General features: G+C 42.4%; 1 protein-coding gene across 4 annotated transcripts in view; it reads right to left on the reverse strand.

The window, feature by feature from the left end:
* Positions 1-1,007: 1,007 nt before the first annotated feature.
* Positions 1,008-12,292, reverse strand: part of RNF144B (ring finger protein 144B) — a 172,944-nt gene continuing 161,659 nt past the window's right edge. For all 4 annotated transcript variants that reach the window (XM_055322531.1, XM_055322530.1, XM_055322529.1 and 1 more), the window contains exons 6-8: positions 11,844-11,988; positions 7,935-8,024; positions 1,008-6,761 (exon numbers count right to left, since the gene is read on the reverse strand). In XM_055322531.1, coding sequence (XP_055178506.1) covers positions 6,621-6,761; positions 7,935-8,024; positions 11,844-11,988 — 376 coding nt within the window. In that variant the 3' untranslated portion in view covers positions 1,008-6,620. The remainder of the gene's footprint in view (positions 6,762-7,934; positions 8,025-11,843; positions 11,989-12,292) is intronic.

Here is a 12,292-nt window from a genome sequence, read left to right on the forward strand (position 1 = left end):
AAAATTAAAATAATGCTAAGAGGTCCTGTGCTGGCTCATGAAAGATGTTTCTGGCTTTGCCACTAACCCATCGTGTGACCTTGTGCCATGTCATCTAGCCCCTGAATCTCACCTCTCCCCTGTCATTGGGGGCAGGGGGACATAATACTACTACTTGCTGGAGTATTATGAAGAGCAAAAGAGACTGTGTTTAAAGTACTTTGCATACATGACATTGTGTAAATGCAAGTTTTTACAGCAAACTCCCCCCACCACCAAAATCATTGTGTTGATATGAATTTTGCCTTTTTCTCTCCACATAGCTCCCATTTTCATGGCGCATACAATTAGATAAATATTTGTCTGCAAAATATTTTTTTATGGAAAAGCAACAAAAAGGAATTTTTTAAAACCTAGAAAGATATTATCTGGGGAGGTCATTCCTCCCTCGATCCACATTCACAGGCTTGAAATGTATTAGCCCCATCTTCTCCTTTGGGAACAGTGTCTGGCTGAAAACTTGCCACCCACACAGCCACAGCACACACAGTGCAATGGTTCCCTTCCTCACACCTCCTAAAAAGCAATGTCCTTCTGACACTTGTGATCTCATCTGGCCTGAGCCAGGACAATGAAATGACATTGTGGATAAGCGGTTGGGCCTAGACCACATAACCAATCAAGAGCAAAGTGACACCTGGAACTGCAGTCATCTTACAGCTAGCTGGGTGTAGGTCCCCTGATCCTACACCATCTGGACTCCTGGGGTGGGGGGGTTGGCAGGGAGAATAGAGGACACTGCCTGCTTGTTCTGTGCCAATGGTGACATCAGATTTGCCAACCCTCTCTCGACATTCTGTTCACGTGCCCTCGCAGTGCCAAAGTCCCAGGGCCAGGCTTGAATTCGGGACACATCACGGAGGGCGGTGTGTGGATTTCTGGACTTGTTTGCTTTTGGTTAAACAAATGAGCTTGGCTTCAAAAATTAAGTCCAGACTGATCAATAATCAGAAGTCTTACAACTCGAGAAAAATTTCACGTTCATTTTATTTGGAGGCATTCAACAGCATTAATGTTAACCACCCACCCATTCCTCCAAAAAGAAGATCACACTCCTTTGATCACACTAGATCATTAAGGAACTACAAATGGCGAACATCAGACTTCATTTTCATCTAAAGCCTGAATTCAGTTTCAACATATAAAAAAAGGGGGAAAACTGATAAAATTCTATTGATAAAATTGAAGAACATAGAGGCAACATGGAATTCAAAGCACAACTTCTTTTAAACACGTTAGGAATTCATTCAATAAATTCATCATTTAGTGCCCCATTTCTTGCTTTTGAAACTGCCAATCGAAGGATTGATTTAAAGATTGGCCACATATACACAAAGCTGGTTGTGTTAAAAGGAAAAGATTTGGATTTAACAATTGCTCTGAGGGTTGACTGTAAACATTAAAGGAACCTGTGAGAATATACTTTATATTGTGGAGAAGAGACAAATGTGTTGGCATCTGAAATAAGGACATAGACCCACCTGTAATTCTAGTTCCATTGTTTGCAAGACACACACCACCGAATGATTTCTTCTCCTCCTCCACAACGAGGGAGTGACTGGGATTGACCTCAAGGGAGGCAATCTGCCCCAGTCACATCAAAACACAGACTCTAAATGATCATTTGAAATAACAAATTATTCTTTCATATGCCTCCACCGATGCAGATCATTGAGAGGGGAGTTCATGCTCTTGGAACTCACAGATACAGGACTGAGGCAGGATCAGATCAGAATTCCTAACTAATGAAAGCGTGAAAGTATTCTGAGGGAGTCTCATATTCTTTTTTCTGGCTGCCACTCATCAGTCGTGTCACCCTTGGCAAGACAGGAACATAAAACCACTGCTTTCTCTATGAAATAGGTATAATATCTACTCCATTTATCTCATATGATTGTTCTCAAAAGTTCTTTAAAAAACATATGTAAAAATATATGTCAAACATTGTAACTGCTATTGAATTATTTGATGAAGTTCATTTCTTTCTCATAACATGGAGCGGGATACTATCTTTAGGGTCAAAACATACATTATCTAACAAATGAAAATAATTGAAATTCAGAGAAACCTGATTATAATTCTCCTTCAGATTCACTAGGCTCATGATTTACATGGCACGGAGTCTGCCAGTTGGGCATTGATTAAAATCACTGCTGTATAAAATGGTTCACTCAATAATTCTTCGGGGATGCAAACTCAAGTTTAGCAAACAATGACACTTAAAAAATGAAATAATGTTGACATTCTAGGAAATGATTAAGCAAATTAAGAAGCCATACCCAAAAAATCTTTTAATATGATCTTACTGATTTCCTCAAAACTGAGTGATGAGACTACGGAATTTGAATCGGAAGGTCAATCCTAAGTCTTTGTCATCAGTATCCTACTGCAGCCAGATAATGGTCAATGAAGAGGAACCAACACAAGAAGATAGGAATGTGAGCTTTCAGTTTTGCAGAAACACAAGTTCTAGTTGGTAACCAACTTACAAGGTATTCAACCTTTGGTGAGTCCTGCCTTGAATACTAATCAGATGGAAATGACCTTAACACTCATGTAATTCCCTTAACTTTCTTAACCAGGAAATTAACATTCCTCCAACAGACTTGTGGAAGGTTAGAACTGGCCATAGACAGCACGTAGTCCAACCCTCATTTTAGAGAACTAATGGCTTTGATGCCTGGCAGCATTTTTTATTAGAATGATCAAAGACCTCGGTTATTGGTTACTTCTCTGGATAAGGACCAATGCCTGTGCGCTGACCGTGTAGAATATCGTACACACAACACAAATGCCTGCAACAAGTGAAGGCAATTATACTTCCTCTCATTTTTTTTTTAAGAAACAAGATAGCAAGAGTTATTTGCATAAATTGGTATCACAGATTTGGGTGCTTTCTGTAAATTCTGAACCTAGGAATTACTAGTGTTTGGGTGGTTCGTGGAGGATAAAATTGAATGTGTCTAGAAACATGTAGCACAACAAAGGTTTGCCACGCTTGCTTTCCTCCTCTGCATTTATTGGGGCTACAGAGACTAAAACAGCTATTTCCCTCTCAAATAATCAGAAAAAAAATACAACAGCAATTTCTTAAATACATAACAAAACTTTCTGGATCTTGAATCAACATGAGATGTAACAGCCTACAGATATCATTTGACAGCTTCATAAAATGTCATTCATCTAAGGCATTAAGAAATTGTCTTCAGAGTGACACATATATACACGGTTCTATATACATAAAGGCATCCATTCATGAACAGAAAGTCAAGCACTGTGTAGAGAAGGGTTAAATAACACATATTTAGATTCTGAATAGTTTTTAAGAGACAATTTGGGGTTCCAAGAAACAGTGATTTACATTCACATAAACATGTAGATTTTCAAATCTAGATAGGTAAAGTTTTCATGATGAAGGATACATGAAAATCCACACTGTGAATTCCTTGTTTTTCAAAGGCTTCTTTATCAAAATAGAGATTTCAAGTCCAGAGCAAACACCCATTGCGTGAACAAACAGAATGCACACGATTCTATTATCTGCTTCCACAGGCCTTTCCCCTTCGCCTCCCTACCCCATAACAAGAAAAAAAATTCCCAGGAGGGTCAGCAGCTAGCTGTTGTGCCCTTATATCTGCTAGTGTTTCTGGATGAGGGGTGGGAAACGGGGGTGGGGTGGGGTATTACATTCAGATTACAATCTAGTGAAGGAGTTTCGATTCCTATTTCAAATAGACTATATGCTCCAAGAACAAAGATTTTTGCCATGATATCCAAACATCATCATGTAGAACCATATTTCTTCCTAGGACAGAAAAAGGATCACGAGGAGAAGATAGGGCTGACATACAGAGGAAGGAGACAGGTTGAACTCTCTCCCTGGCCAATCATCTCAAAAGAAAACATCAATCTCTATTACCCAAGTTGTCCGCTATCTCCTTTGTAAACAAAGTTTCTACCTCAGCTTACATCTTGTCCTTTGATGGACCAGAGACATATAGGTTAGACCCACTAACCTGTTCCTGTTGATGCTGACAATCTTACACAGGCCAATTCATGTGCTACAGAAGGAAGAAGTTACGATTTTCCAGGCACTTTTCAACATTTAAAAACTTAAATCCAGTTGTTTAAAGTCTGCTTCACAATCAACACCCTATTCCCTATCCTCTACAAATAAGTAGCTGATTCTGTTACAGTACCTTTATGAGAAGACAAGTTCCTTCAGTTTTGCCAAGGAAACAGTATGGATGTCTTTCTCTACCTTTAACTCTAAATTTAGGACCTCCGCCTCTGATAACACAGGATGTTAGGTTATTCGAAATCAGCCCCTGTTCAAAGATTCTTTGCGGAATCAAGGTCAGAGAGTTCACTCTTGCCAGAGTACATTGCCACAACAGACATTCTTCATAGAAAAATTCAATTTCAGCTGAATCCCTGCGATCCCCTGAGCAGTTATAAATGCCCTTTGCTATACTGAGGCAGTGTTAAGACAAAGCAACTTATTCAAACTTATGTACAACTTATATTTATACTAATATGAAATACATCGATAGAAGAGGGTATTCTTGTTCTGAAGTGTTTAGAGTTTCAAAGGAAAATAAAGACACTTAAGATTGAGAAATTTCCAAAACATGATTAAAAATGTTTTTGGTTGGTTGCCATTCAAAAGTTTTCCCAGAGTTCTCATCTAAGTTCTATACAAATGGTAAATAAAAATGTACACGACCAAGAGATGTACTATACATATATCAGATATCATTATGTACGTGTGAACCAAAGTTCCTTAAGTATACACATCCCCACTTAGGATACATTCTGTTACATCGGCAAAGCATCATTCTTTAATAATAGATCCAGGATAGCAGCAATTTCATAACCTAGTTACCCAGTTACCTCGGGAAAAGACGATGGGTTCGGACAGTCCCTGATGCAGTGTTGCTAGTTTCAAGGAGAGCGCTCTATGAGCATTCTACATGGTCTCCTGAAGCACCAGGCTACGTTGCTAATGGCAATTATGCAATCCTGTCATTGGAGAAAAAGTTGTTGTCTTTTCAAAACCCGTTTATTCAAAATCTGACCGATGGATATGGGAAACATAAGTCGCAATAAGGCAATACCAACCCAAAGCATCTATGATAAAGCATTTACATTTTATCTCTTACATTTTTTGTTGTGTTATCAGTGCTTTGTACACACAGGAAGTATTTGGATTGCCCTGACCAATGCTGAAAGAGCAATACAAACCTTTGCTGAAAGAGCAATACAAACCTTTGCTGAAAAGAGAGCTGCTCTGAGTTATGTCTCAAAATATGTAAATAACTTGATTATCAGTGTTTTTACAGACAGAGATGGCATGACATTGTATTATGTATTGTTTTCAAAGAGTTATGTTTATGAGTGTAGACCTTTGGGTAAGTTATGAACTTGCAACCAAAATTCACATATATAATATGCAAAAAACCCTTTAGGTTGATTTATAATAAACCATATTAGTCCCAGAAGGAAACACAGAATGGCTTTGAGGAAACATTTATTTTGTGTGTACCACTGGATATACTCAAGCATGCCCGATGGATGGAAATTCTAGGTATGCAGCAAGTTACACAGATTCATGTACACATGGACTCTGATACTCACTTGTGGTGTGTACTTTTAGGTCCAATTCTCAATGTGTTGGGTGCATGAACACAGAGCTCAGGAAAGGGCTCTGGTACCTATGATGAAGGTTTTTAACCTCTGCCACTCGACCCGTATTTCACATAAAATAATCCTGTAGACCACAGCTACTGGCTGTGGGAGGAGAATTTATCACGTTATCAAAGTTGCTCTTGCCTAAGGAGAGCCACTCAATCAGGCCACATTGTTTTACAGGCTGCAACCCTTTCACACTGGGAAGGGATAACTTCCTGTGCACAGCAGTTTCTCCTGCTTGAAGCTGAGATCATACATGGAGAAACCTATTGTGTTCCTGCCAAGTCACCGTAGGAATGCCGGGAACAGCACACCCAGTAGCCTGCAGAGGCAGCACCGACATATCCACTCCCTAAGATCCGCAGCCTGCTGCGTGGCAATTAGGACAATTTCCCCTTAAAGTGTATTATCCTTTCCCTCCTACAGGGGTGGGGTGGGTTTCTCCCCTGTGGTGGTCAAATCAACACAGACCAGACTCTGGCTGCTCAGTTACGATGCGTGTTGCCAACTGACAATACATTAATTCTACGTTCACTCAGGCTCCCTGGATGCGGCTGGAAGTTGGAATAGTCTAGTGGGATCGTCCGGAGGATAAAATGACGATGGGTTAGTCCCTTCTCAGCAACCTCAAAGCTTCCGACATGCTCCGTGGACACAGCCTAGACGGCAGAACTCAGTTGTCTTTACACAGGAACACACCCACCAGGCCATGGCCTTTTCTGATGCCAAAGGCAGGCAGGCAGGCAGGCGAGTTCAAAGTCTGGACACAGAGGCACTTTCAAAGTTTGGCAAGGAGGAGACAAGTTCACTAAGTGGGGGCTTGATCACTGTGCTTCTCTTTATAACCCTAGATGTCTGTGGCACATGGACATGAGAGGAGTCCTTTAGGTTTAGGTTGTAGATGGATCGTGCGTCTTCTTCTTGCCCCGACAGGACTTGCAGACACAACAGATTATACACGGGGAAGCCAGGAGCAGCAAGGGTGAAGTCACCAAGGCAATGATGCCCAATCCCACCAGAATTCCCACCACCTGGAAATTTGGAAGAAAAGCCTACTTGAGCAGTTAAATCTTCCTATATGGATACTATACCACCTGCTGCAGATTGAATGTTTTATCCCCCCGCCCCCCAACACACAAAGATTCATATATTGAAATCCTAATGTCCAGTACAATGGTACTTGGAAAGAAGGCCTGTGGGAGGTAATGAAGACATGAAGGTGCAGCCCTTATGATGGGATTAGTGCTCTCCCTTTTAAAAATAGACCTCAGAGAGCTTGCTTCCTGTCCCCGAGTCCAGTACCATGTGAGGACACAGTGAGAAGGCAGCCATCTACAGACCAGGAAAACGGTCCTTGCCACAACCCAAACCACACTGACACCTTCTAGTCTCCAGAACCAGGGGAAATATGTTTCTAATTTTCAAGCCACTCGGTTTATGGTAATTTATTCTAGTACCCTGAGCGAAGACACCACCGCAGGCACATAAAACAGTTCCAATTATAGGAACTTTTGGCCAATGCCCAGCAATGATCTGAACTGGATTTAAACCCAGGAGACAGCGAGGCCTAGATTGGAGGTGAGAGGAACAAACTGGACGCTAATTTGAGCTCTGGCACAAGCTCCGTGTAATCCCGAATTGTTGCTGTTGGCTCTCTCTCTACCCGGTCTCCTTGACAGTCTCGTAGGGATGCTAATAACGATTACTAGGCTATTAACACTGATGCCCTTAAAAGGAACGTAGTCTTTAATAAATATGAAACACTATTAAAAATAAACCAGGACTCCCTTTGAACCTGCCACAGAAACACACAATGGCATGTACAGAGGGATCTAAGCCCCAGCAGGGGCTCATAGGATTTTAGAGCACTGCCTTTTATAGGAAATACGACTTATGGGGCTTTAGGAAAGTGATTCTACTGTGTTTTTCAAGAGGAAAGAATATCTGCCTTCATTCTGCAGGTCACTGTTAATTACTTGGCTGCTCTGGAGCCCTGCCCCTCTACTTATCCCCAGGGGTATCATGCTCATGAACTAACTTTAGGCAGTTGCTTCATTACTATTCCCTGGCCCTGCCCCCAGTACTCCCCAGAACCTCCTAGGCTGGGATGTGTAAGTAGAGAACAGGGTGGGGAGAAGGAACAGGTGGGCCTTGTGAGCCATCCCAAGGCAGTGTATCTCACACTCCCTTCAAGGGCAGGGTACCTGTGTTCGGTTCCACATCACTGAGGCTCTCGAGTGGCCCAGCTTATTCCTACATGGCCCTTTGTCATAATGTCTGAGGAAAATGTCATTCTGAAAAACAAAGAGAGAGGTTTCGGTGAGAACGCTGTTTTGAAATGAGAAATAAATGCTAACCACATTGGATCACCTTGGTGGAAGCAGAAGCTCTTTCAGGGAATACAAATTTCAAGGCCACGATCTTAGAATGTACCTCAGTACGTTTACAAATCACTGAGTGAAAACAGATCATAACCATCAAGACTCCTGACTGAGTCTAGAAAGGATGAGTGTCCTGAGCACTCATCTTTGAAAGGCGGCTCTAGCCCAGGTGCGCCATGGAACGAAGACTAGGAGTGACACAGCCAGCAGGCTGCTGCAAGAAACACGTGAGAAAAAACGCTAGCAGCTGAGCTGGGAAACACAGACGTGGGGAGACATGGGGTCCTAAGAAGGTAACGAACGATGGGAGGAGGAGGAGAAGTAATCGCAGATGAGGGGAAAACCACTGGGCAGAGGCAGGAACCTGGTTGAGAGAAATGACAACTGAGAGATGAACTTTGCTGGGAAAATGATGGCCACACTTTCAAAACGATGAACTTGAGACACACTTGAGACATCCAAGCAGTACTGATTACAAAAGGCAGCTGATTACACAGGTGAGAATTTGGGGGAAAAGACTTGGGAATCATGTACATAGGGTGGAGAAAAACCGCAGGAAATGACATCACCCAGGGAGAGAGAATAGACTGGCAAAGGGGACGGTGAACATAAAACACGTAAGAATGGGTGAAGGAGGAGGAGCCTGGGGAAGCTCAGTAGGGTAAAGCATCCAACTCCTGATTTTGACTCAGGTCATGATCTCAAGGGTCATGAGATAGAGTGCCACACTCTGCACACAGCCTGCTTAAGATTCTCTCCCTCTCCCCCTGCCCCTCCCCCTTTTTGCTCTCTTACTCTAAAAAACAGTAAATAAAGATAAAGGATGGGTCGAAGAGGCACCTGGGAAGGAAACTGAGAGGTGGCCTGGAAGGTAGAAGGGAAACCAGAAGAGATGTCATCACTGAAACAGATGTCAAGATGTCAAAAGCAGCAGAGAATTTAGGTAAGAGGAGGACAAATATCCATTGGATTTTACTCAAAAGACGTCACTCAAAGCCTTGGAGAAACACAGTCAAAACTGTGATGATGTGGCAAGCTGAGTGTATTTAAATACTGGAGGTAAGAAAGTGTCAACGAGAGGTGAAGATGCTGTTTTGAGGCTTGGTTTCTAAGAGGAGAGAGAGAGAATGGGATAAGGGAGAAATGTAGGCTTGAGAATAGTGTGACTCATTTCTAAATGGGATACAACTGAATACACGGAGACGTTAGTGCAACATGAAATCCCAGGAGAGACAATGGAAGGGTACAAGTCTATGAGGTCCTCAAAGCAGAAGATTAAGAACATTTCATCCTCTGAAACACCAAGAATGAGGACCCAACCCAACACCTCAGCAAAACTCAAAAATCACTTAGGTTTGGTCGCCTGTCTCAGGCTTGGCTCTTGGGCAAGCATCCTGCTCCCAGACCCATGCTCTGAAACCTTCCTATAAACAAAGATCAACACCGCCAGCTGACACAGAGCACTTGTCAAGAGAAAAACGTCATTACCAACAAGCCAGTACCCCTGGCTAAAACCAAGAAGATGAGATCTCAAAACACAATGACCAGAAAAAGATGCTTCAATATTTGAAGTCTGTGTATCCAGCCTTCTAACATCTGTACCATTTCAACTCGAGCCCCAGAACAGTCCAAGAAACAGAACAATGTGTTCTTTGCAACACCATACCCCGAACATATTTCAGACAAAGGATGGAGAGATCTGGGCACACATCTTTATTCCCTTACATCCTTGCCTCTTAAAAAGAACCTCATGGGCTCAGCCTCCTTGTGCGTATGAACCCAATTAATATTCTGGTTAAACCTGAAGGCAAAGAGAAAAGAATCTTTTCCTTTGTAAAACATGAGGGGTATGCAATCAGTAAAACCACACCCAGGGTATCACACGTTTGGAATCATGATTGGTCTAATATCACACAGAATTGTAATTCAAGAGGTTATGAGAAATACAATTTAAAAAAAAAAATCAAAAACCTTTCTTTCGACCTGAGCTGCCGAGCTTTTGAAATGTCTAAAATGTCAGTTTTCTTTCCCCCAATTTATACCTCTGCTTGAAACACTGAGATCAGGCTGATTAAAATTCTTACTCACAGATGTCATCTGAAACAACTTACCTCATTTTCAGCTACAAATCACGCAGGTGGTGGCAGCACACGCCCCGTATTAACTGCACACGGACTCACGGAGTGTGTGATACTAAAACACCACAACTGCTTATCAAGTTGTAATGAACTAGGCGATTGAAATGACAAGTTGAGTGGGGTGCCGGGTGGCACAGTCGGTTGGGCATTTGACTCTTGATTTCAGCTCAGGTTGTGAGCTCAGTGCCGTGAGATCTGAGCCCTGCAGTGAGCTCTCAGCTCTGTGTGGAGTCTCCTTGAGATTCTCTCTCTCTCTCTCCTCTCTTACTTTCCCTACCTGTGCACAGGAGCGCATATGTGCATGCACTCTCTCTCTCTAATAAATAAATCTTTTAAAAAGAAATGAGAGAAAATGAGAAAAGAATGTCCACCTCACCATGATGGAGGGTTCACCCTTGATGTGGACATATTTCAATAGTCCAGATTGCCACAACAGGGAGTTATCTATTCCTCTCTGTGACAGCACACGTGTGTTAGAATAAACACGAGCATTGGAGTTAAGACCTGCCAATCAGTCCTTCACACTATTTTTTTACCTCTGAGGTCACCATGAGCCTTGGCACGGGACTGAATGCACTGCACCTGAACTGGGCAAGACGTGCTTCATGAATGGTGAGGGGAAAGGTTCACTGGGACAGATCCCTCTGTCTGGGAAGGGAGCCACTGTTGTGCCAACAAATGAGGCATGGTTATTTAAGACATCCTACTGATTTGAGTGGCTTTTTTCTTTAAGTTCAAAAACAAGAGGACAACCAAATTATGATAGGCAGGATAATGGCTCTCCTACAGATGCCTGTGGCCTAACCCCTAGAATTGGAGAACATGTTGCCTTCCATGGCAAAAGGGACTTTAGGAGTGTCACTAAAGAAAGACCCTGAGATGGGGGAGGAGGGCCTATGTCACCCAGACCATAGCAATCTAATCACTGTATCACCCAGACATGGTCAACCTAATCACTGTATCATCCAGATGCGGCCAATCTAATCCTAGGGTCCTTAAGCACTGAGAAGCTTTCCCAGCTGTGGTCAGAGGGAGCTGTGACAATGGAAGAATGGGTTGGAGAGATGTGATGTGCTGGCTCTGAAGATAGAGAAAGGGGCCCCAAGCCAACAAATGCAGGCAGCTTCTGGAAGCTGGAAAAAGCAAAGAATTGGATTCTCCCCTAGAATCCAGAAGAGAATGCAGCCCTGAGGACACCTTAATTTTAATCCAGTGACACTCAAGTCAGATTTCCAGAGTACAGAACTAAAGACAATAAATTTGTGGTACTTTGTCACAGCAGCAATATAAAATGAATACGCTGATAGTTCCTTATGTAATATAATAAAAGGAGACAGTGTCCCCAAAGCAGAAAATGTCCCTAAAACAAGAGCTTGCCTTTAAAGCTGTGCTGACACAGCTAAGGTACTCAAAGAGACATTTTATAGACATTGAAAGCAGGCTCAGAAAGTTTCACTAAGAAAAATAAACTTCTTTTGCAGGACAAACATAGGCTCCTCACTATTTTAAAAGGAAAGCCTGTAGGATCCTGGTGGTGGCACAGATACAGTGTAGAGAAAGACCACATGAGAAGACACTTCCGGGTGGAACTTACATCCAGGTTCTGGAGACAGTACCAGCAAAACGTGTGCTTGCAGTTCTTGCACATCATCTGAGCACAGCCTTCGTTGCGTTCGATATAAACCCGACAAACTGGGCATTGCTTAATGGGCGCTTCTGCGTCTGTCCCAAAGAGGGCCCTAGAAACAGAAAGGATGAGAAATCATAGGGTGGGGATCCAGAACGCTGCCAGGGTTTCATTTAAAAGCTAGAACCACAAGAATGTACACACTAACGAGAGGTGGGGAAGAGTGGGTTCAGTATAATTAATTAGTCACCATCTGAATTCCTAGGGCCCCTGATGGGTAGGTAGTGAACTCTTATCTGAGCTTAATTTACTTCCACAGAAGAGGGTGTGGGTAAAAAAGAGGAGGGACACAGATTATTAGTCCTTCAGATAACTCACAACAAAAAAGAACTCTAATTTATTTCTCTTTGGCTTGG

The sequence above is a fragment of the Nyctereutes procyonoides genome, unplaced genomic scaffold, assembly GCF_905146905.1.
Source record: "Nyctereutes procyonoides isolate TBG_1078 unplaced genomic scaffold, NYPRO_anot_genome, whole genome shotgun sequence".
Classification (NCBI taxonomy): Eukaryota; Metazoa; Chordata; class Mammalia; order Carnivora; family Canidae; genus Nyctereutes; species Nyctereutes procyonoides.